The sequence below is a fragment of the Schistocerca piceifrons genome, chromosome 4 (genome assembly GCF_021461385.2).
Source record: "Schistocerca piceifrons isolate TAMUIC-IGC-003096 chromosome 4, iqSchPice1.1, whole genome shotgun sequence".
Taxonomy (NCBI): Eukaryota; Metazoa; Arthropoda; class Insecta; order Orthoptera; family Acrididae; genus Schistocerca; species Schistocerca piceifrons.
The window spans coordinates 573,694,360-573,721,088 of NC_060141.1; the positions used below are offsets into that span (position 1 = coordinate 573,694,360).

The 26,729-nt window shown below is 45.5% G+C and overlaps 1 protein-coding gene across 1 annotated transcript in view; it reads left to right on the forward strand.

Moving 5' to 3' along the window:
* Positions 1-26,729, forward strand: part of LOC124796168 (adipocyte plasma membrane-associated protein-like) — a 121,865-nt gene that overhangs the window by 25,688 nt on the left and 69,448 nt on the right. Inside the window, exon 4 of the mRNA XM_047260259.1 lies at positions 16,651-16,819. Coding sequence (XP_047116215.1) covers positions 16,651-16,819 — 169 coding nt within the window. The remainder of the gene's footprint in view (positions 1-16,650; positions 16,820-26,729) is intronic.

The following is a 26,729-nucleotide window of genomic DNA, read 5'->3' on the forward strand; positions in this document are numbered from 1 at the left end:
GTTTTCCGACAGTCTATAATATGCTAACTTTTCTCGATAGCCCTTGCGGCTGTGAGGTAGGATATTCGCATGCCACGAAACAGTCGTAGGTTCGATTTCCAGCTGAGCGAATTTTTTGCCAGAAGTGTATTTTCTACTAGCAGTTCCGTGAAGTTTAAAATACACAAAAACGGAAAAAAATCAGTAGCGCTCGAGACGTAATCGCTGGTTCAAGTCTCATTCCATCATTATTTTTTTGCTTTTTCCGTTCAGTTACAACACCTACGTCAATTAAATATATAATTCATCAAATCATGCTAAGTACCAGATATCTAATCGCTACTTTCATGAGAAACGCACGCCTTTAGCGCCTGTTGCTTCGCTCGTGTAGTCTGTACGATTAGCATAGATTTTGTTATTTTTTGTTTTTCTTTAATAGAATTTTATGTTGCTCACAAATTTCAATACGTTCTGAGTTTTTGGCGCTAATTACGGCATTAGAAGCATGGTCTTTTCCGAATGTACTTCTGACCACGAAGCGCTTCTGGCGATATTTCCATAGAATCTTTCATCCCCTAATACATGCCTCGTTAGAAATGAAACAATTTTCATAGATTTAACTACGTAATGTTTTAATATGACGAACTACTGTCATGAAAATTTTCATCCTCTGTTTCACCCCTATTAGAGGTTGAATATCCAAAAAACACTGAAACACGTATTATTTTTATTTCCAACCGAGAAACCAAACACAAATTTTCAGAGACTTAAGTTTCAAAAATGCTTCCATAGTGAAATAAATACAAACTTTTATCCCCTATTTTAACCACTTATAGGTTGCATTTCCGAGCCGGCCGCTGTGGCCGAGCGGTTGTAGGCGCTTCAGTCCGGAACCGCGCTGCTGCTACGGTCGCAGGTTCGAATCCTGCCTCGGGCATGGATGTGTGTGATGTCCTTTGGTTAGTTAGGTTTAAGTACGTCTAAGTCTAGGGGACTGATGACCTCAGATGTTAAGTCCCATAGTGCTTAGAGCCTTTTGAACCATTTTTTTTTGCATTTCCGAAAACACTGCAACTAGAATTTTTTAACCAACCAAGAATACAAATACCAGTTTTTACAAATGTTACTTAAAAAATGCTTTAGTGGTACTTCAATAATGATTTTCTTAAAAAACTCCGTCAGTGGTTGAATTTCAACAAATGTTGAAGCACATAATTTTTTATTTCAGACTGAGAAACCAAATACCAATTTTCTTAATTCTTGCTTCAAAATTGCCTTATTAGCGAAATGTTTTCGGAAAAACCTTTCTTCCCCTATTTCACCCTCTCAGTGGGGGGTTTTGAACAATCCCTTACTAAGCTATACCTACAGTACAAGCTCAAAACCCTCTCCAAATTTCAAGTTTTCTATCCTTATCAGTTTGGACTGGGCGATGATGAGTCAGTCAGTCAGAACATTTCCTTTTACACTCCTGGAAATTGAAATAAGAACACCGTGAATTCATTGTCCCAGGAAGGGGAAACTTTATTGACACATTCCTGGGGTCAGATACATCACATGATCACACTGACAGAACCACAGGCACATAGACACAGGCAACAGAGCATGCACAATGTCGGCACTAGTACAGTGTATATCCACCTTTCGCAGCAATGCAGGCTGCTATTCTCCCATGGAGACGATCGTAGAGATGCTGGATGTAGTCCTGTGGAACGGCTTGCCATGCCATTTCCACCTGGCGCCTCAGTTGGACCAGCGTTCGTGCTGGACGTGCAGACCGCGTGAGACGACGCTTCATCCAGTCCCAAACATGCTCAATGGGGGACAGATCCGGAGATCTTGCTGGCCAGGGTAGTTGACTTACACCTTCTAGAGCACGTTGGGTGGCATGGGATACATGCGGACGTGCATTGTCCTGTTGGAACAGCAAGTTCCCTTGCCGGTCTAGGAATTGTAGAACGATGGGTTCGATGACGGTTTGGATGTACCGTGCACTATTCAGTGTCCCCTCGACGATCACCAGTGGTGTACGGCCAGTGTAGGAGATCGCTCCCCACACCATGATGCCGGGTGTTGGCCCTGTGTGCCTCGGTCGTATGCAGTCCTGATTGTGGCGCTCACCTGCACGGCGCCAAATACGCATACGACCATCATTGGCACCAAGGCAGAAGCGACTCTCATCGCTGAAGACGACACGTCTCCATTAGTCCCTCCATTCACGCCTGTCGCGACACCACTGGAGGCGGGCTGCACGGTGTTGGGGCGTGAGCGGAAGACGGCCTAACGGTGTGCGGGACCGTAGCCCAGCTTCATGGAGACGGTTGCGAATGGTCCTCGCCGATACCCCAGGAGCAACAGTGTCCCTAATTTGCTGGGAAGTGGCGGTGCGGTCCCCTACGGCACTGCGTAGGATCCTACGGTCTTGGCGTGCATCCGTGCGTCGCTGCGGTCCGGTCCCAGGTCGACGGGCACGTGCACCTTCCGCCGACCACTGGCGACAACATCGGTGTACTGTGGAGACCTCACGCCCCACGTGTTGAGCAATTCGGCGGTACGTCCACCCGGCCTCCCGCATGCCCACTATACGCCCTCGCTCAAAGTCCGTCAACTGCACATACGGTTCACGTCCACGCTGTCGCGGCATGCTACCAGTGTTAAAGACTGCGATGGAGCTCCGTATGCCACGGCAAACTGGCTGACACTGACGGCGGCGGTGCACAAATGCTGCGCAGCTAGCGCCATTCGACGGCCAACACCGCGGTTCCTGGTGTGTGCGCTGTGCCGTGCCTGTGATCATTGCTTGTACAGCCCTCTCGCAGTGTACGGAGCAAGTATGGTGGGTCTGACACACCGGTGTCAATGTGTTCTTTTTTCCATTTCCAGGAGTGTATATTTAGTGATTACATATCACACACGAAAATCCAGTTTTCATTGCAAATATAAATTCTTAATTACTTATAATTTATAAACGACTGTTTAAATTCGAAAACAAAACATTACAAATTAAATTCTTTTTTATGCTTCAATAATTTTACACTTGAGGTAAGTGTTCATGGCACATACAGCTTTGTTTAAAATTTTTGTACAACTGGGAATCGAACCAGTGCCATACACAGGGTAGGCGATCATCCTGCGACACAGCGACACGGCCTGTAAAGAGGTATTGACCTTGTTTTAGCATGCTAAAGACGGTTGGAGAACTTCAAAGTCTATTTTCTCGAGAATTTTTTAGAGTTCCGTCTTACTGTTTTCTTATTGATATTTAAGTTCTGAATTTCGAGTACCATAAATATAAAAAAATACAAAGATCCGATTGCCATATGGTCTCATTGTTAACCGGGCTGGCTAGCACGGTGCGTGTAGGCTGAGTCCCGACCGAAGGCGCCGGCTTGGGAACTCCAATTGGGCTTGCCCGCCGGGTGCAACATTACTTCAGAAGAGGGCGGACAAGCGTAACGTAGGCAGTCTCAGCAGAACGTAATTTGAGTTACGCAGCTGTTATGACTTAAGGGAAAAGAAGTACAGCTAGTGCTCACGTATCGCAACGCAGGCTCAACCCGCCGAGCGATTCGCCAGCCAACATGTCGTATTAAGGGTGTCAGTATTTGTTCTGAATACGAAATGAGACTACGCCTAATGACATGTAATTCAGACAGCGAAGTGTTACTTGTCTGATGGAAATTACGGCAGCGTTGCTTTGATTTGTAGGCTGGCATAGTAGACTTTCACCGTTCCTGCCACTAGAGCCTACTTCAACATCTACATCATCGCTGTGCAACTCACACTTAAGTGCTTGGCAGAGAGTTCATCAAACCACCTTCAGACTATTGCTCTACTGTTCCACTCCTGAAAAGTGCGCGGGGAAAACGGACACGTATGGCCTCTGATTTCTCTTATTTTGTTGTGAAGATAATGCCTCCATATCTGGTGGCGTCAAAAAATAGTTTTGTGTCCTGAGAAGAAAGCAAATGATTGAAATTTCGTTAAAAGACTTCACCACAACGAGTAACACGTTTGTTTTAATGATTGCCAACCCAACTCGCGTGTCATTCCACGAGATCCTCTCCCCTATTTCACGTTAACACAAAAGTCCTGCCCTTGTCTGAGCTTTTTCAGTGTCTTCTGTCAATCCAACCTATTAAGAAGCTCGTTCCGTGCAACAGTACGGACAAACGTAGCGTAGCATCTTCTAAGTGTTCTCCCAACAAAACACAGTGTCAGCAGAACGTGATCACAGTCGGACAGTTCTTATCATTCAGAGAAAAGGAGTACAGTAGGTACTCAGAATGCGAATTACTTCTACTTATACGCAATTATTCGGTAAAATTCTCACCAAAACTGTTTGCTGTAAAACTGCATAATTTTCTTTCATGTGAGTGCAAAATAAATAAATAATGTTTCTTCCATGCTGAGTATGATGTAGAAAGCTTACAAGAAACATGAGCTTCAGCTTCCTCCTTCTTGAGACTGTTACCTAGATGCCCATTTTTTTTTTATAGCCTTGTTTATAACAGATGTGTTTCTTCAAGCATATTTCATTAAAATTGTGTGTAGAAATACAAACGTTCATGTGTCTGCTTGTGCTACGGCAAAGTAGCTGTTGCAGCTTCTGTTTATTCTGCACATTTAACTAGGTTACATAACCAAAACCCTTGCCTCATGAATACATGAGTTCTCCTCAGATCACCGAAGTTAACCAACTGTGGGCGTGACCTACTTGGATCGGTAACCGCTTGTGTACACCAACAGCTGTTGTCAGCTTTCCATTTGCTTCTACAGCTAAGGGAAGGAGACGGGGACGTAAAGTTCCTGGTCACTAGACTTTGCGCTAAAGTCCTGGATTAAATTCCAAACCTCCCCGCTACGTCTTGCAGCGGGGTTGAGCGGGGACACCCGTTTATGAGGTCAGGATGGCTGCTCGTAATCTGTGAACCATCTTTGACACTAGTAAAATGTTATTGAAGTTCAGTCATGTATTCACTGTGTTTATAATTCGTTGCTCTCCCGCACCACCCTCAGCTCATGCTTCATTCAGCTGCATGTTGGATTCCAGCTGACGCCTGCTTTGTCAGCACAGTGTCTGCACGCCCAGGCGATGGTGTTAACGATCTTTACTCCCGGGCGGGTTGCCAGTTGGCAGGCGGCTGCTGTGCCCAATGCAAAGGTTTGGCCTCAAACTCGCTCTGAATTTTATGATGACCGTTGATGAGCCATCAGTGATGTACATGGTGTCTGTAGTCATGCGGTCGGTTTTTCAAACAAATTTTGGGCTTGCAGCCAGTCGTCATTTAATTCGTCCCACGATATTTCGACTGGGCACCTGCCACCTATCTTCAGGTAAGCCAACGAAGACTGTCTTCGCTGGCTTACCTGAAGATGGTTTTCATGTGCTCAGTCGAAATATTGTGGAATGAATTAGACAACGACCGGATGCAAGCTGTACTTTCAATTCACTGGAAAAAATTTTAATTTCGGATGGTCGGTTGATCACTTCCCTACCGGTCTGGTAAGTTTCAGCACTGGGAGGCACTTGGGTGTTGAATAGGAACGTGGACCCCATGAGGCCCTATTATTGGCTTTCGTGTTGAAGTTTAATGCTGGCAACACTCTGCAATGTGGTATTGTTGGAAGTCAATCAGTTTCTCCATCAGTAGGTTGTAGGCAGCAAGCAACATGAAGTTCATCAGGTGAAGACCATCGTCTTGAGTAGACTGTGCTGGAACATCTAGGACACAGATTCACTATAGCATCATAATCATAGAACTGAGTGCTGCTACTGTGAATGCTATCGATCTCAATAAGAGAGGGAAAACTGGAATATTTAATGGGAGCTAGCACAAGGCTATGACATGAGGCTCAGTTCATAATGAGCGCATACATCCTCCTTACTCGGCTACATCTACTTAGCAGGCTGTTAACGCCTCTCTCAGGTCCTCCATATGTGTTCTTGTGTAACAGATAGTTTCTTGCCCCACATCTTATGAGCTGACAGATATGCTTGTCTCTCATCCCTCGGTTTTCTGTCAGTTTTCTTTCTGCTGAATGCATATTTCTCATTCGACAGATGGTGTTATAATGTGTCAAGGACCCTTGTGACACGCCAGTGCATCTCCTGATTCGGCCTCTGTCTCTGGCTTAACACGACAGAGCTTGTGGCAATGGGAATGAGTTTTAATAACAATGTCTAATTTTGTACCTCTTGCTATTCTGTTCGGTAACAGTCTCAGGAAGTGGGGGTATATGAGACTGCTGATTGTGGTATGTCTGCTGGATGAGGACATTAAACTCAGTGGCCATTTTGGAGCTATCTGACAGCTGTAGTCTATCTGCTGACACTGGGTTTCACCCTCTGCCTTCTCTCATCATCATCCCAGACAAACATCACACCACACTATACACACCCATTGCAGTTACCTACTCTTATTAGTCAAGCTTAAACAAAGAACTCCCACACTTTGCGAAGTAAAGGTGTCAGTGTGTGTGAAGGACAGGAAAGGCTTTCCAGTTAATCAGTTGAACTTGTTCTTCAGGGTATCCCAGCCAACAATTTCATGTGACTTTACTTGCTTGGTAGGTTACATAAAACTTTATGACCCTTCAAGAAGTAGATGAGATGAGCACTACAGATGTAGCAAATGGCATGAGCGTCCGCAAGCTATTGTCTGGCTGGGCTGGGTGGGCTGGCTTGCGACGTGTCGGCGCAGGCTTCCCACAATGAGGCAGGCTGGTGGGCCAGCGAGCGGCCAAGCAGCCGAGGATGGGCTAGCCCGCCCTCAGTGGGCTGCAGCAGGCTAGCAGACTACCACAGTGGATGGCTCTGACTATAGGCCAGGACAGTCAGTAGGAGGGTCCTATCCAGATACTGCACAGCTTTCAAATTATCCTCGACAATGATGACAGACATTCGACATCGTAATGTGGCTATTTTTCTCTGAAACTGTCCACTAACATATTTCAGAGGATGACATGCAGATTCCCTTGATCAAGTAGTCCCTCAGTTACACTATTCTATATTAGTAACTCTGGATTAGCACTGCCAGTACCTGTTTTCCTTTCACCGTTTGTTTCTTTACATTCCCTTTGTAGTATGGTGGACGTTTCCAAGAACTGAAAGCTTACAAGCTGGCTGCACGAAATAACAATGCTTTTAAGAGGCGCTGGGTGTCATAAAAATGTTCAGAGTCCTGGGCAGAGCCGCAGCCTCAGGTAACCAGGCTGGCATTCGCGTCGATTCCTCCAGCTCACACTCCAGACAGGATGCGAGATGCCCTTTTTCCTGTCTAAAGCAAAATGGAATTTTTCCCAGGAGGCTTTTATGATGACAAGAGATCTCTTGTTTTTCAAAGGCCGAGCTAATTTCCTTGAGGACGCCTTGGAATAACTTTGTTTAAGCTTTCGGAAACCATCTTTCTCATTGGGCCATGTTATTATTTTCCGGAGGGCTCACACTTCTTCGCTGCGTCTACGTACAGGACATCTGATAGCCCCTTTTCAGAACTGTGCCATGTAGTGGGAGATATTCTCCGCCTTCTTCCACACCTCAGAGCACTGTTGGTTCTTTAACATCTTCACTTGAGGTTTACTGCCCCGTCCGGTTTATTCGCGCCCTGCGAGCTTGATAAGATGAGTCCCCGTCCCACTCGCTGTCGCCTAGACGCGAAGTTAACTCATTCCCTTGCGGGATGTTAAAGTCATGCAACCAGGATGTTGCTCTCAGTGCGTATTTTGGTGTTCGCTCCTATCTTTCCGTGTGATTTCTACATTTAACTGACAACTTACGCAGTCACCGTCGGTGTCCGCGAATTATTAATGTAACTGCTTTAGTGTTATGAACCCTTGACGTTTATCAATGCTTCTTTTCAATATATCTGGGGGTGATTTTCATGTTTAAAGACACAAATGTAATTGTTATAATGATCATTTGTTTCCATTTACAGCCTGAAGATCTCTCTTCCCATTAATATATCAATGTGAGTGGTGTGGTGCCCATTTCCTTTATGCTTCATTTGGCCATCCCTATTAATATTCATTTAAATAAGACGCTCCCGTTTTTCCGTAGTTTTGGATGGTTCCTAATTCTGCTCGTCACCACAGTTCGTTCTGTGCGTCACAGATGTATGCATCGAACCCTAACCGCCACCCCCTCAGCATCCGTACATGACATCGGTCCGAAACATGAATCACTCAGCTCAGCTCACTTCCACGATTGAGACAAGTAGTGCTACCTGGCCACCTCCACACTCTTCTACAACGATCATGAGCCAGACAAGCACCACATTCAAGGGTGAAGAGAAACAGATTCCATAGTTCCAAGTTACGTTCCAGGCATCCCCTTGCTCACATATTGCAGTGACAGAAGTGGGGTTCTGTTCTTGTTTGGAATGGTCAGTTGCATACTGCATCTGTCGCACAGCCTTTACAATGTCTCCAAAAAGGCAGCACACATTTTTTTCCATTATCATCGGAGTACCTAATAGCCATAATTTGTGGGTAGCGGTCATCAGCTGGTGTTGTTAATTATGGGTAAACACTACAAAGCAGATCTTTAGTGCTTTGTGTCTGACGGTAGCAGTTAAGTGTTCCAATTAGGTGGCTGTGGCGTATGCCAATTCAGCAGCTTCCCGTGCTAACAACTCGTCTTGCCATAAACAGACACCACATGCACGATATAAGGTTGGACGGACCTTTCGAGGTGTGTTAACAGGCCGAATTGTGTTCACAAACAGCATTTTTCCGTTCACAATTGAGAATATGGGTTTACTTCCACTTCTCAGATGGCTGTGTGTACCTATTTCCTGTAACCAAAAGAGTACTGAGATGTAGGGTTCCTATCAAAAACACACATAACCTGCAGTTCACGAGGGTGGTGTAAAACACACTGCCCAAAAATAATCCAACACTCTCGAGAACAAGGACATTTTATTCACACGTTATGTGACTGTTGGACTGTATGGTAACAAATTCGACCGAATGGAACAGACAGCACAGTAAAGGGTCGCCAAAAGTACCACCAGTACACAGTGTACCCTTCCCCCTCCCCCTCTGGTTACAAAGCAAGCGTGTATGTTAGAGTGCAAAGAATTCGTAAAGGTGACTTTCGGGAAAACTTCAACCTGACAATTACGAAGATTGCAAGAGCCAACAAGTGCGAAAATTATCGCACAATTAGCTTAACAGCTACGCATCCAAGTCGCAGACAGGAATAATATACAAACGAATGGAAAAGAAAATTGAAGACGTTGCATGGGGGCTTAATTAAATATGATTGAAAATACTTTTTAAATTTCGTAGCTGTATGTCCGATTACGCTGTGTCTCGTAATCGGTTGGCCCTGACTAGTATTATTACGCTATCTGACTGCAAAGAACAACAACAAAGAATGAAATGAAAATTTTCGTAAACAGTTAATTAATTAAGTCCCCAGCAACTACAAAACCTACGAAACCAAAGCATAAGTATAACTGTTCTGTATGTGGAAGTATGACTCAACGCGCATATGGCACGGTTCTTCTTCAACAAGACAAGAATTTTTTTATTACCAATTTTACTGACGTGATAAAAGAAAATTAGAAATACCATAATTGCTCAAGGAAAGTAGAATTACACTCTAATACAAGAACACACGCCAGATGCTTTGTTGACTGAACCTGTAATGACGCATTATTTAGGACACTAAAATAAAAACAAACTGAGTTAATTACCTCATTTATATTGATGAAAATCATTCTAATCCTTACATTATATTTCAACCAGAACTCTCCAATATCACATCTCAGCAACCACTGCCTAATAGCACATCTCAACAAACACTCTCTGCTACAACATCTCAGCACAGACTACCACGAGACCTCGACAGGCACTGACTACTACGAGCTCTCTCCAAGCACTGACTACTACGAGTTCTTAACAGGCACTCTCTTCTACGAGCTCTCTCCTAGCACCGTGGAGGCGGCTTAATAATACTCTTTGGCGCAATCTCTGGCGCAGTGGCTCAGTGTAGCCACCTTTCAACGTTTAGATGGCGATCGGTTTGGACTTTGAAAAGGTAAAGGCACCAGAGAGATAATGCTGACGTTGCGGTTGATAATGGAAACAATACTAAAGAAAAATCAAGACACGTTCACAGGATTTGTCGACCTGGAAAAAAAGTTCGGCAGTGTAAAATGGTACAAGATGTTCGAAATTCTGAGAAAAATAGGGAAAGACGGTTAAAAAACAAAATATATAAGAATCAAGAGAGAACGATAAGAGTGGAAGACCAAGAACGAAATGCTCGGATTAAAAAAGGTGTAAGACAAGGGTGAAGCCCTTTGCCCCTACTGTCCAATCCATACATCGAAGAAGCAATGATGGAAATAAAATTAACGTTGAAGAGTGGAATTAAAATTCAAGGTAATAGGATTTCAATGATAAGATTCGCTGATGACATTGTTACTCTCTGTGAACGTGAAGGATAACTGCAGGATCTACTGAATGGAATGAGCTGCCTAATGAGTACAGAATACGGACTGAAAGTAAATCGAAGAAAGACGAAAGTAATGAGAAGCAGCAGAAATTAGAACAGCAAGAAAGTTAAGATCAAAAAGCAGATGAAGTTAACTAATTCTGGACCTAGACTTACTGCATAACCCATGATGGATGGAGCAAGAAGGATATAAACAGCAGACTAGAACAGGCAAAAGGGTATTCCTGCCCAAGAGAACCTACTAGTGTCAAATATAGGCATTAATTTGAGGAAGAAATTTCTGAGAATGCACGTGTGGAGCTCAGTATTTTATGGTAGTGAGAACATGAACTGTGGGAAAACCGGAGCGGAAGAGAATCGCAGCATGTGGTGCTAAAGAATTATGTTGAAAATTAGGTGAACTAATAAGTTGAGGAATGAAGAGGTTCTCCGCAGTTTTGTCGAGGAAATCAATTCATAAACAGTTAGACGGGGCAGGAGGAAGGACTTGCGTTAAGACATCAGACAATAACTTCCATGTTACTATAGGGAGCTGCAGAGAGTAAAAACTGTAGATTAAGACAGAGATTGGAATACACCCAGCAAATATTTTAGGGCGTATGTTGCAATTGCTGTTCAGAGACGAAAAGGTTGGCCCAGGAATGGCGGTTCCCATCAAACCAGATTGACTCAAGCATCTTACACCTTTTGTTGCAATTTGGCAATCATTCTTGCAGGCTCTGGAGAATGAGTAGTTCTCCCTCATCATGCCCCATACATGTTCAGTTGCCTAAATATGGTGACCTTGCTGACCAGGATAGTCGTAAACCGCGAAAAGCACGTTGTATCACAGAAACCGTATCTGGAGGAGCATTGTCCTGCTGAAAAAGCACATCACCTTCCTGTCGAAGAAATGGCAAGAGCACGAGGATAAAAACCTGCGCATTGTAGCGGGCTCTGGTTGCTTTACCCTGCAGGAACACCATGTGTAATCATGAGTTGGAACAGATGTCTCCCCCCCCCCCTCCCACACACACACACCATGAAGCTTGTGGTGGGATCTGCGTGTCGTGGACGACTGCACTCTGGAATAGACCACTCACCAGGTCTACGCTGTACACGTGTACGTTTATCAATCACAAACAGACAGAGCCTACTCTCTTCACAGTTGATCTGTTCACTGCACCAGAACAGACGTGCTGGGTGGTGTCATGGTGGCACGGCCAGAGGCAACGCGATCTTAGTTCCTCCGTGACACATCAACTGCCCGGAACTCGGAGGTTTGCCCGTTCTGTAAGGCGGGATATTTGGCGATCTGTAGCAGGTCTTACGACAGAGCACAAAGCTCGTGCAGACACAAGTGTTTCTGAGCGCACCGTTCAGTGCACACTGTTAAAGTCCTTTGCAGCAGACGACCACCAGCGACATCGTCTGTCGAACGGCGTCGCTGTTAACACCACCTGAAGGGTCGCTTAGAATTGACTATAGAAATGTGTGGCTAATGAGGAGCTGCTCGACCACTGTATTCTTTCTGTAGCCACACGCAGTCATTGTGCCAGCTGGACTGCTGATTGCACTTTGTAACTCACGAGTGATTCCATCCTCTGATTTCATGCGATATTTTGCACCCACTCTCCGCAGTGCTCGAAAATCTATGTTCCGTCGCGTTTCTACCGCACTGCCACATCACTAGATACTGACATGGGCAGCTCTACAGGATGAGCGAGTATTAACTCCGTATTGAAAATTGTTTGCAGCTATTTTAATTCTCAACTTATTTTCATGAAACAAAACACATTTTGTTCCTTGCAATGGTACACTCATGCTCATAAATTAAGGATAATTGCAGAATGTGGTGCCACACAACGTGGCACTACACAAAACTGCCGCCAATGGCACAGGCACGTAGGGAACACACACGATGCAGATCTGTAAGTCCACGGTATTGGTGATAAGTTGAGAAAACCGTCTCGAATCACATGTGCTACAAAATGCCACTATTTCCTGCGCATGTACTCCTGCATCAATATGGGATATGATCACCATGCACACGTATACAGGCCGCACAACAGGTTGGCATACTTTGGATCAGGTGGTCGAGCAGCTGCTGGGGTATAGCCTCCCATTCTTGCACCAGTGCCTGTCGAAGCTCCTGAAGTATTCTAGAGTTTTGAAGAGGCGCAGCGATACGTCGACCGAGAGCATCCTTAGACGTGCTCGATGGGTTTTACGTCTGGAGAACAGGCAGGCCACTCCATTAGCCTGATATCTTCTGTTTCAAGGTACTCCTCCACGATGGCAGCTCGGTGGGGCCGTGCGTTATCATCTAGCTGAAAAAGCGGACATACTGGTGCAAATGACGTCCCGATACAGCTGACCTGTTACATGCAGAGGTGTACGTGCACCAATCATAATCCCACCCCACACCATCAAACCACGACAACCATACAGGTCCCTTTCAAGGACGTTAAGGGGTTGGTATCTGGTTCCTGGTTCACGCCAAATGAAAACCCGGCGTGAATCACTGTTCAGACTATACCTGGACTCGTCCGTGAACATAACATGGGACCACTGTTCCAATGACCATGTACAGTGTTCTTGACACCAGGCTTTACGGGCTCTCCTGTGACCAGGGGTCAGTGGAATACACCTTGCAGGTCTCCGGGCGAATAAACCATGTCTGTTCAGTCTGTAGACTGTGTGTCTGGAGACAACTGTTCCAGTGGCTACAGTATGGTCCCGAGCAAGGCTACCTGCAATAATCCGTGGCCGTCTGCGGCCACTAATGGTGAGATATCGGTCTTCTTGTGGTGTTGTACACTGTAGACGTCCCGCACTGTAGCGCCTGGAATCGTTTCCATAATCTTGAGATCACACTTTGTGGCACACGGAGGGCCTGTGCTACGACCTGCTGTGTTTGATTAGCCTCCAGTTGCCCTAGTATTCTACCCTCATAACGTCATCAATATGTGTTCTTCGAGCCATTTTCAACACACACTCAACATTAGCACTTCTGAAAACGTCTGCACACTTACTCGCTGCACCGTACTCTGACATGCACCAACACACCTGCGTATGTGGACTGCTGCCAGAGCCACCGTGCGACAACAGGTCAAATGCACCGCATGATCATAACCCGAGGTGATTTAAACCTGCAAACCGCCCACCAGAGCGTTGTTTCACCATGTATCAGCATTATCCTTAATTTATGAGCACGAGTGTAGAATTATTACATTATATCTCACTTATGTCAGTGCATATATCAGTGGAGAATCGCGGCGCAACGCCAAACTTTGCGTGAGCAGACCCAGCTGGCATCCCAGTACGAAGTATGGCGGTCCGTGGTACAAGTATAGAGATGGTGATTAAGTGTGAAATGACCTCGTGCCTTGGTAGATGCAACGAGCACAAGGAATTGCCAATGCTCGCATGTTCTGTATCAGATGTTATTCCAGAGCGCAGCAAAATGTGCAAATGGTTCAGAAAAAGTTTACTCGAAGTCCTCAGAAATTAGAGTCCGCAGAAGTTACACAGGCAGGCATCTCGCAAAAGTGGTTTCACCTGACACACAGTCCAAACTGTTCTGAAGAAGGAGTTGAATTTTGTCCCTGCAAACCACATTCCTGCCAGGAATTATCACCGGAAGACTGCGATCATCAGGTGGAATATGAGGAGATGATGCTTGGTTCATATGTAGACTGGTCCGATATTTTTGATAATGTCCTGTGTTCAGATGAAGCCGTGTTTCATGTTGGTGGAGGAGGAGGAGGGGGATGTTAACCGGCACAATTGTTATCATTGGGTAATAACGGGTCCGAGGGTGGTTGTCATACAAAGCTAACATCGCCCGAAGGTCAGTGTGTAGTGCGGCATGACATTCACAAAAGTTTGGACCCATATCTCATTCGGGGCACAATGAATACAAAATGGTACCTTGATGTGCTTGAAAATTATATTCACGGTATTATACCCACATGGGACAATTGCAGTGACCTAATCGTTGCGCAAGATGTGGTCCTGCCTCACTTCGCATAACCTGTAAGCGCGTGGCTCGACACCCATTTTCCAGGACGCTGGCCAGGACCCCCTTGAATGGCAGCAAGGTTTCCTGAGCTAATTCCCTGCAATTTATTCCTGTGGTGATGGGCGAAAGAAGTCGTTTAACATACAAAACCAAATACTGTTAATGAACTGGAGGAGCGAATTCGCGAAGCTCTTGGAAACGTACTGCTGAATTATCTGCAGAAGTCTGTCGCAAACATCCACATCCTTTTAGAGAAGCTGGTAGATAATGGTGGTGCTTATGTCGAATTTTAGAAATGCATAGCAATTCTACCATTGTAAGGAACAAAATGTTTTTTGATTCCACAAAATTCGTTAAGTATTAAAAAAGTTATAAGCTAATTTTAATAAGAATTCTCTCCCACCCTGTAGAAGGACTGAAATGTCCCTGCCTGATTCATTACTCAAGTGGCATCCAATGGCAGTCCACGTCCGAAGTCATTGGCCTCTGCTGAACGACCCATTCTGCTCTTACCGCTTCTCTACTGACAACACAACACACCAGCTTGTTTTATACTGACGCGCAGTGGGCCAGCTCGCTTCAAAACCTGGACATAATAGAAAAATAGATATAAAATTCTTCAAAACTGCATTCTTTTTAGATTCTTTGGGTCGCTGATTGGGAATCGATGTCGGAATTACAAAATTCAAAATGGCGAATCCAGTTTGGCGGATCAAAAACTACATACTTCAGGTATAAGGTATTGTGAGGTCGCTGCTAACGAATTAGAAGTCGAAATTGCCGTACTGAAAAGTTTTATTCGATATTTTACATTTTTAAATCGAAATCATAGTCATCTGTATCATTATTGCTTTCAGAAGAGTCACTGTCGATTTGTCCGCTGGGAGATGGTTCGAAAAGCATACCTTTCGCCTCAGGTGGCATCTGTTTCTCTTCTTCAATTGTCATTTTCTCGGCTCTCGAGATGAACGGATCCGAAGGCGGCAGAAGTCGATTGAAAATGACATGCATCGTATTTTCATTGGAATATTTTCGAGTAAAATCTTATCGGTAACGCCGGGTATCCTTAAAAAGTTTCCTGCGCATCTTTAGATAGCTTACCAATCGGCAACGGACCAGTTTCAATTGTGGCATATCCATGCATCGAAACTACGTGGACTGATGTCAGCATCGGGCGTTACTGTAGAATATTGTGAGTCCGGTGAAGCTGGCACCCAACTTCCGAGAAATATACATCTTTTTCAGAATTCTTGATAGATATGTTATAGTGCTAGCGTTCTCTGTACAATATTTGAATAATTCTGCAGTATCTTGCAGAAAAAACAATATTGCTCGGAGAAATTTTTGTCTTTTAAGAAAATTAGTTGACAATATCCGAAAAAAATATGATTTCGATTCCGAATAGCTCCACAATAATTCTCCAGGAGACCCTAATGACATTTTTCTCTGCAGATAATAGTTTATGAGATAATTGTAATAATGAGGATCCACTTTTACCGCGTGGCAGTGCCACTCAGTAGAAAAATCACATACAACTGAAAAGTGCAAATATGTGCACTCAACCACATTTGGTCGCCTTAACTATACTATTAAGGTAGTGTGAGAGTCATAGTGGGAGAGTCATTTACAAAAATGGAGCCACGCAAAGGAAATTTTTGTACCCAACGATTTCGGGTAATATCGGCAGCAGTTTATTTTAAAGTCAGTATTCGTCATTACATCGGTTAAAAATGTCGTAAATATCCCTTCTGCAGTGGTACCCATATTATTTTATCCTGACAGGCAGGATCGCTGTCTAATACATCGCAGGTCACACAAACAATATCTGAAAAATGTATCGTTCTCCGATTCACTGTTTACCATCAACTGTTACAGCACGTACCATATCGACTTGAGACTGAAATAACACCACAACATAGGGCAAGTATGCACCAGTGCAATCTACGCAAGATTTTTTTCATATGCCGTCCAGGTTTTGAAGCGGGTTGGCCCAATGTGTGGCGGGCCGTTTCCCCTCTTTCCCCATTCATCGCTCTTCACCCCCCCCCCCCCCCCCCCTCCCGGCTCAGCAATGTAGTGGTCGATTCCACGTTACATAGGAGTGTCCCGTATACGTTTTCTCAGACAGTGTTCCTAAGTAGCCGCAGCTTAGCTCTCCAAACACGATGCCTATGATTTGACGCGCTACGTCGGATCCACACAGGGCAGTCGTGGCAGCTGGTGTCGGTGAACGAGACGATCGCCGGCAGGAGGCCCGGGCTGCCCAACGGCGTGGAGACGGCGCCCGACGGCTCCATCTTCTGGTCAGACTCCAGCACCGCCGCCAACTTCCGCAACGCCATCGTCGAGTTCCTGGACGACGCCAGCGGCAGGTACGCTCCTTTCCTGCACTCGCTATATGAATCGAATCTTTTTACACGAAACATGGCAGAGTTTCAGAAATAGAATCACTAACCACACATTTACACTATGCGTTCAAAAGTTTCCGGACACCTGGCTGAAAATGACTTTCAAATTCGTGGCGCCCTCCATCGGTAATGCTGGAATTCAATATGGTGTTCGCCCACCCTTACCCTTGACGACTGCTTCCACTCTCGCAGGCATACGTTCAATCAGGTGCTGGAAGGTTTCTTGGGGAATGGCAGCCCATTCTTCTCGCAATGCTGCACTCGGGAGAGGTATCGATGTCAGTCGGTGAGGCCTGGCACGAAGTCAGCGTTCCAAAACATCCCAAAGGTGTTCTACAGAATTCAGGTCAGGACTCTGTGCAAGTCAGTCCATTACAGGAATGTTTTTATCGTGTAACCACTCCGCCACAGGCCGTGCATTATGAATAAGTGCTCGAGCGCAGTGAAAGATGCAATCGCCATCCCTGAATTGCTCTTCAACAGTGGGAAGCAGGAAGGTGCTTAAAACATCAATGCAGACCTGTGCTGTGATAGTGCCACTCAAAACAATAAGGGTTGTAAGCTCCTCCATGAAAAACACGACCACACCATAACATCGCCTCCGAATTTTACTGTTGACACTATACACGCTGGCAGATGACGTTCACCGGGCATTCGCCATACCCACACCCTGCCATCGGATCGCCACATTGTGTACCGTTTTTCCACTGTTCAATCGCCCAATGTTTATGCTCCTTACACCAAGCGAGGCGTCGTTTGGCATTTACCGGTGTGATGTGTGGCTTATGAGCAGCTGCTCGATTATGAAATCCAAGTTTGTCACCTCCCGCCTAACTGTCATAGTATTTGTAGTGGATCCTGATGCAGTTTGGAATTCCTGTGTGATGGTCTGGATGGACTGGAATTTTCACTCTGCAGCGGAGTGTGCGCTGATATTAAACTTCCTGGCAGATTGAAACTGTGTGCCGGATCGAGACTCGAACTCGGGACCTACGCCTTTCGCGGGCAGTTGCACTACCAACTGAGCTACCCAAGCACGACTCACACCCCGTCCTCATAGCTTTAATTCCACCAGTTCCTCGTCTCCTACCTTCCAAACTTCGCAGAAGCTCTCCTGCATACCTTGCAGAAATAGCAAAAAAATGGTTCAAATGGCTCTGAGCACTATGGGACTCAACTTCTGAGGTCATTAGTCCCCTAGAACTGAGAACTAGTTAAACCTAACTAACCTAAGGACATCACAAACATCCATGCCCGAGGCAGGATTCGAACCTGCGACCGTAGCGGTCTTGCGGTCCCAGACTGCAGCGCCTTTAACCGCACGGCCACTTCGGCCGGCCAGAAATAGCACTCCTGGAAGAAAGGATATTGCGGAGATATGGCTTAGCCACAGCCCAGGGGATGTTTCCAGAATAAAATTTTCACTCTACAGCAGAGTGTGCGTTGATATGAAACTTCCTGGTAGATTAAACTGTGTGCCGGACCGAGACTCGAACTCAGGACCTTTGCCTTTCGCGGGCAATTGCTCTACCAAATGAGCTACCCAAGCACGACTCACGCCCCGTCCTCACAGCTTTAATTCCGCCAGTACCTAGTTCTGCAAGGTATGCAGGAGAGCTTCTGCGAAGTTTGGAAGGTAGGAGACGAGGAACTGGTGGAATTAAAGCTGTGAAGACGGGGCGTGAGTCGCGCTTGGGTAGCTCAGTTGGTAGAGCACTTGCCCGCGAAAGGCAAAGGTCTCGAGTTCGAGTCTCGCTCCGGCACACAGTTTTAATCTGCCAGGAAGTTTCGGTCTGGATAGATGTCTGCCTATTACACATTATGACCCTCTTCAACTGTTGGCGGTTTCTGTCAGCCAACAGATGAGGTCGGCCTGTACGCTTTTGTGCTGTTCGTATCCCTTAACGTTTCCACTTCACTGTGACATCGGAAACAGTGAACTTAGGGATGTTTAGGAGTGTGGAAATCTCCCGTACAGACGTATGACACAAGTGACACCCGGTCACCTGGCCACGTTCGAAGTCCTTGAGTTCCGCGGAGGGCCCCATTCTGCTCTCTCACGATGTCTATTGACTGCTGAGGTCGCTGATATGGAGTACCTGGCAGTAGGTGGCAGCACAATGCATCTAATATGAAAAATGAATGTTTTTGAGGGTGCCCGGATACTTTTGATCACATAGTGTATATAAAACTATTTGAAGTAGGGAGAAAAGGAAAGCACTGTCAGATTATGACAGATGCTATATTTCCAACAAATATGAATACTTATAAAAATATTTACCGTATATCGTGGAGTGAAACAATTACTAAAAACCAAAACGTGCGGTAATGTTCTACTTCAGAATTAAGGGGATAAGAACGATAGATCCGTCTGCCTCATTACCTTAATGTACCAGACATTCGACATTAACCACATTAAAAATATTAATTTTTACCTCTCCAAAGAATAAGGCGCTTACAGAAATGAATAAATAACTATGGGCCACTTGCAAATCAGAAAAGGAATTACACAAGCGCAGATATACGGTGACGGGGAGAGTAACATTTATCCGTGCCATGATTGCGTTTCAGGTTGCAATCGTTGCTCAATGTGACGACTATCTCCACGAGAGCTTTGGACTGCACTACAGATACCATTTCACAACTGTTCGCCGCACTTTTAGAACTATGGACCATGGAATGTTCAGCTGTCGTGACATAGTCCCTGCACTGCATCAAGATCGCAAATTGCGTCCAGCATTCTCAGCCATGGGAACAGTAACGTTTTCAACAATTCGTGGCGCAATTGGCATATTCCTTTAACGCGTCGATATTCGCGAAAAGCAGCAGCAATGCTGTTCTTTTGGTACAAGAGCTTTATGAGTAAAGCCGTGCTCCCCTTGTCCAGACCCATATTGACTGTATGTAGCTGTAATGCACACTGATGCTTGTGTTCCAACCCTATGTCGAAGTACCGGTACCCATGTCTAACGGTAAGTCATGACACTAACACTACTAACAACGCGAATACTGCAGCGCACAGTCTGAACAACATTCCTATAAAGTTTGGTGCCCATACGGTAAATAGTTTTCGATCTACGCCCGAAGTTTGATTATGACCATCCTGTAGTTAAACTGAAACTGCCAGTAGATGACAAAGATTTGGACGTCCAGTCCTCATCACAGAACGTGCGGGTCCAGCGCTTGCCAACTCTGTGAACCAGGATAGGCGGCGACCAGTGGCAGATCCGACGACACAGTACAATGCTGGTGCAGGAACAGGTGTTTAACAATCCACTGTTCAACTAGTACCTTGCTGGTTCATGCACGTGTTACTGAACATGACGCTCCACAGAATATGACCCTTAGGTCTTCCCGTTTTGTCCCAACAAAATCGTCAATTACTTTTTCATTGGGCATGGGCTCATCGAGATTGGCCAGTGTACGAGATTGGCTGATGTATCAATGGAAACGTGGCGCCTAGTCCGATGAATCACTTTTCTTGTTGCAACGGGACGATAGTATTGTCGGGATGCAAGGTCATCCACACTCTAAACGTGCGCCGTTCAACGGATGTAGGCCGACGGGGGCCGCATTTTGCTAATCGGGGCACTCAACTGAGCTTCAATGGGACTTGTGGTAATAATCGAGGGCATCATGAGAGCAGTGGGTAGCGTTAACTTTATTGTTGATTGCTTACATCATTGTCGGCCGGAGTGGCCGAGCGGTTCTAGGCGCTACAGTCTGGAGCCGCGCGACCGCTACGGTCGCAGGTTCGAATCCTGCCACGGGCATGGATATGTGTGATGTCCTTAGGTTAGTTAGGTTTAAGTAGTTCTAAGTTCTAGGGGACTGATGACCTCAGCAGTTAAGTCCCATAGTGCTCAGAGCCATTTGGACCATTTTGAGCCTGCATCATTTCATGCTTTATATCTTCACTAACGGCGGCGGCCAGAATCTTGTTCGAGGAAGATGACGTCTTGGACACCAACATCGCTTGATGTGAACCCGAAGGAACGCATCTGTAACGCTATCGGGCACCAGCCCTGCCTCCACAAAGCACCGGTCCGTAATTTATGGCAATATTGTGAACTACGCATAAGACATCTGGTGCCACATATTTCTGGAAACCTACTATGGATTTGTGAAATCCATGCCACGCAGATTCACTGCTTTTTAGCTTTCCAAAGGCGGACCAACACGCTATTAAGCAGGTAGTCAAAATGTTTTGACTCATCGGAATATACTTTATGTCAGACAAAATTTCGTTGGAATAGTGAGAAATGCGGAAATGATGATTGCGAGGAGCAAGGGGACTCCATATTACCAAAGCTACTCTCTGTAACTCCAGATGGAGTTTTCAGATCTTTAAATAGAGAAAACGAAGAAGAGATGCAAGGTGATCCAAAAGTCCTTTAACGTTTGAAAACGCTCTAATTCATCGAGTAATGTAGATAGAGAATTAAACATTGACATACATGCCTGAAATGACATGGAGTTTTATTGAAACCAAAAACGAGTGCGAAAACTGGCACTGTGGGGTACTACCTTTCAGATTGTCGGCGTTATGGGTGCAACGTACGCCGACATGTTGTACCTATGTGTACATATGCACGACGGCGCTCCACCCCATATTGCTACACCAGTAAAAGACCTCTTGCGCACTTCGTTTGGTGAGGATCTGTTGCTGAGCCTCCACTTTTGTCACGCTTGACCTCCCAGGTTCTCAGATACCAATCCGTGTGGTTATGGTTGCGGGGTTGCCTGAAGTCGCAAGCCTACCGTGATCGTCCGACTTCCGACTTCATTAAGGATGCTGTGAAACAACATTCGACGGCATACCCACTGGCATGCCGTACAGTGCTGTTCACAACATTGCTCCTCAGCTACAGGTATTGTTGCTGAATGACGGCCGATATACTGAGGATGTCTTAAAAAGAACGTCGCCTTTGCTAAACATCAGTTGTTATAACTGTTAATTGCTTGTCTATCATATGAAGCACCATCCGTTGGTCAGTTTGTGCACTTTTTTGATTTCGATGAAACCCTATTTCATTTTAAACACGTGTGTTATGTTATTAGAACATAACTGCTTCTCTCTACTGAAGATAAACTGCAACAATGAATGGAAGAATTTAATAGAGCGAATTTGAAAAACCTAAGACCTCTAACTCAGTTGCAATAAAAATAAATTAATGTCCTAGGAATACATCTAAAAGGAAAATTATACTAATTAACACGGTAACTAGGGCGGCTAAAGACAATAACTGGATGGACAGGAAAACAATTAAACATTAGAATGAAAATGGACTGGACTAATTAGGAAAACAGAGTTTTTAATACTAAACTCCCGTCTGAAACTGAGAAGATACAACCACTTTTGACCCATGGCAGCGAACGGGGGCTTACAGTGCAAATGTCATTCAAAAACTGAAAATGGTTCAGTAAGGGAAGGTGAGGTCTGTGATGGTGGTCACTAGGAGATACTGGGAGATAAACAGTCCAATAGGGAATAGATTGGAGTTGGAGACGTAATTATGAATGTCATGGAAAGGATACGGAGGTAGGCAGGACATTTAGCCAGGCGAATGAATCAAGAAAGTTCTTTGCTGGATCCGCAGAGAGAAGACGGGACAGAAACTTCGACGTAGTGGAAGGTGGACAGACGGCATCAGAAAAATGCAATAGCACAGCGGATGCATTTAGCAAAAGACCGTACCACCTGGAAAGGGGAAAACCAGGGGAGGACATGATCCAGCAGTGTCTGTCGAGTGATTAATGGTGGTTCATGAAAATATTAGGGAGGATAACTTATTAGCTCACGCAGAATTTTCATTCTGGAAGGAAAGAAGTAGAACATAACGATAAATCTGAGCGTGGTAGTTTTCAACACCATCTCGTCACCTACATTTAGCAGTGGTTAACTTTCTAATCACATATCAGGAAAATGGCAGTTCTGCTGTTGTTTTTCAGTTAGCTTGATGCAGCAGACGCTTTCTGTCATAACTTTTCTAGTTTCTTCATCTTGTTATATTTACTACCGCCAGTGTCATCAGTCACCACTAACACAGTAGATACTACTGGAGAAACAGCGGACTAATTAATAGTTTACAAATATTTGTATTAATTTACAACAGCATAAGGACGAAATTTTCCAATCTTTCAATTCTTCCATAATTTTTGTTATTCGCTGCTCCCTCTGTCATTAAAGTGTCTGTCCTTAAGACGCGTCCTATGATACAGTATCCCACAATCTCCTTTCCTTGTTAATTCTACTTTGTGTTTTGTTTCGTATTTTGTGCAACAAAACAACCTTATATCTCTTCTAAGCGTTAACACTAGCCACAGACTCGAAACAAGGTCCCAAGAGTAGACGATATTCCGTCAAAACTACTTACTGACGGCGTCAGAAGAGCCAGCCATGATAAGACTCTTCCATCTGGTGTGCAAGATGTATGAGATAGGCTAAATACCCTTAGACTTCAAGAAGAACGTAATAATTCAAGTTCTAAAGAAAGCAGTTCTTTGTAGAAGAATGGAAAAACTGTTAGAAGACGACCTCGAGGAAGATCAGTTTGGATTTCGCAAAAACGCAGAAACACGCGAGGCAGTACTGACTCTACGACTTATCTTTGAAGGTAGGCTAAGGAAAGACCAAGCTACATTTATAGCATTTGTAGACTTAGAGAAAGCTTTTAATAATGTTGACTGGAATACTCCCTTTCAAATTCTGAAGGTGGCAGTGGTAAAATACAGGGAGGGAAAGGCTATTTACAACTTGTATAGAAGCAAGACGGCAGTTATAAGGGTCGAGGGGCATGAAAGGGAAGCGGTGGCTGAGAAGGGAGTGAGACAGGGTTGTGGCCTATCCCCTATGTTATACGGTCTGTGCATTGAGCAAGAAGTAAAGGAAGCGAAAGAAAAATTTGGAGTAGAAATTTTAAAAAAATTAGTTTTGTCGATGACATTGTAATTCTGCCAGAGACAGCAAAGGACTTGGAAGAGCAGTTGAGCGGAATGGACAGTGTCTTGACACGAGGATATACGATGACATCAACAAAAGCGAAACAAGGACAATGGAATGAGTCGTATTAAATCAGGTAATGCTAAGGGAATCGGATTAAGAAGCGAGGCACTTAAAGTAGTGGATGAGTTTTGCTGCTTGGGCAGCAAAGTAACTGATGACGACCGAAGTAGGGAGGATACAAAACGTGGATTGGCAATGGCAAAAAAAGCGTTTCTGAAGAAGAGTAATTTGTTAGCATCGAATATAGATTTGTCAGGAAGTTCTTTCTGAAGGTATTTGTCTGGAGTGTAGCCAGGTATGGAAGTGAAACATGGACGATAAATACACTCCTGGAAATGGAAAAAAGAACACATTGACACCGGTGTGTCAGACCCACCATACTTGCTCCGGACACTGCGAGAGGGCTGTACAAGCAATGATCACACGCACGGCACAGCGGACACACCAGGAACCGCGGTGTTGGCCGTCGAATGGCGCTAGCTGCGCAGCATTTGTGCACCGCCGCCGTCAGTGTCAGCCAGTTTGCCGTGGCATACGGAGCTCCATCGCAGTCTTTAACACTGGTAGCATGCCGCGACAGCGTGGACGTGAACCGTATGTGCAGTTGACAGACTTTGAGCGAGGGCGTATAGTGGGCATGCGGGAGGCCGGGTGGACGTACCGCCGAATTGCTCAACACGTGGGGCGTGAGGTCTCCACAGTACATCGATGTTGTCGCCAGTGGTCGGCGGAAGGTGCACGTGCCCGTCGACCTGGGACCGGACCGCAGCGACGCACGGATGCACGCCAAGACCGTAGGATCCTACGCAGTGCCGTAGGGGACGGCACCGCCACTTCCCAGCAAATTAGGGACACTGTTGCTCCTGGGGTATCGGCGAGGACCATTCGCAACCGTCTCCATGAAGCTGGGCTACGGTCCCGCACACCGTTAGGCCGTCTTCCGCTCACGCCCCAACATCGTGCAGCCCGCCTCCAGTGGTGTCGCGACAGGCGTGAATGGAGGGACGAATGGAGACGTGTCGTCTTCAGCGATGAGAGTCGCTTCTGCCTTGGTGCCAATGATGGTCGTATGCGTGTTTGGCGCCGTGCAGGTGAGCGCCACAATCAGGACTGCATACGACCGAGGCACACAGGGCCAACACCCGGCATCATGGTGTGGGGAGCGATCTCCTACACTGGCCGCCGTACACCACTGGTGATCGTCGAGGGGACACCGAATAGTGCACGGTACATCCAAACCGTCATCGAACCCATCGTTCTACCATTCCTAGACCGGCAAGGTAACTTGCTGTTCCAACAGGACAAAGCACGTCCGCATGTATCCCGTGCCACCCGACGTGCTCTAGAAGGTGTAAGTCAACTACCCTGGCCAGCAAGATCTCCGGATCTGTCCTCCATTGAGCATGTTTGGGACTGGATGAAGCGTCGTCTCACGCGGTCTGCACGTCCAGCACGAACGCTGGTCCAACTGAGGCGCCAGGTGGAAATGGCATGGCAAGCCGTTCCACAGGACTACATCCAGCATCTCTACGATCGTCTCCATGGGAGAATAGCAGCCTGCATTGCTGCGAAAGGTGGATATACACTGTACTAGTGCCGACATTGTGCATGCTCTGTTGCCTGTGTCTATGTGCCTGTCGTTCTGTCAGTGTGATCATGTGATGTATCTGACCCCAGGAATGTGTCAATAAAGTTTCCCCTTCCTGGGACAATGAATTCACGGTGTTCTTATTTCAATTTCCAGGAGTGTAGTTTAGAAAAGAAGAAAGTGGAAGCTTTCGAAAACTGGTGCTACAGAACAATGTTGAAGATTAGATGGGTAGATCCCGTAACTAATGAGGAGATACTGAATAGAACTGGGGAGACAATAAATGTGTGGCACAACTTGAACAAAAGAAGTGACTGGTTTGTAGGACACATTCTGAGACATCAAGCGATCACCATTTTAGTTCAAATGGCTCTGAGCACTGTGGGACTTAACTTCCGATGTCATCAGTTTCCTAGAACTTAGACCTACTTAAGCCTAACTAACCTAAGGACAACACACACAGCCATGCCCGAGGCAGGATTCGAACTTGTGACCGTAGCGGTCGCGCGGTTCCAGACTGTAGTGCCTAGAACCGCTCTTCACCCCTGCCGGACCATTTTAGTATTTGAGGGAAGTGTGTGGGGTACAAATCGTAGAGGGAGATCAAGAGATGAATACCGTAAGCAGATTCAGAAGGATGTAGGTTGCAGTAGTTATTCGGAGATGAAGAGACTTGCACAGGATAGAGTAGCATGGAGAACTGCATCGAACCAGTCTTTTGACTGAAGACACAACATGTAAGACGGAGTTTTGTTCGCCGAACCAATAGTATTGTTAAAGTTTACCTCAGTCTTAGATCAATGTTTGGCACTAGTTAATTTCTCCTAACATTGCGGGTGTTGTTTATTCGTGATGGTCTGGTTTTACATAATTATTTCTTCCAACGATGCTTCAGCCACTCTCTGTGACTTTTCCTCCTACAAACGTCACATTTTCTTCACTTCTTTCATCTAATCTTACCCATTTTGATGTATAACGTTTCATTATTCTTACTTCTACTGCTAATCAATATCTTACTGTGTGAAATAGTCAGTCCAAGCAGATTTATAGTTCTGTCCTCCATTACTTTCTGCCACACTTGTAATTCCAACACTCAGTCTGTAGCATTGACACTGGTAACAACTGAGCCATCCTAGCCCGGACAGTTTTTTTCTGTTGTTTTCAGTATAGCATAAATACTGTGGCAGGGTGAAAGGGAGGAAGAAGCAGATTGAAAATTCGAGCATGAGGCATTCTTGCATGACTGAGATTACAAAGCCTTCCTCCCGGGTTGGTACTCA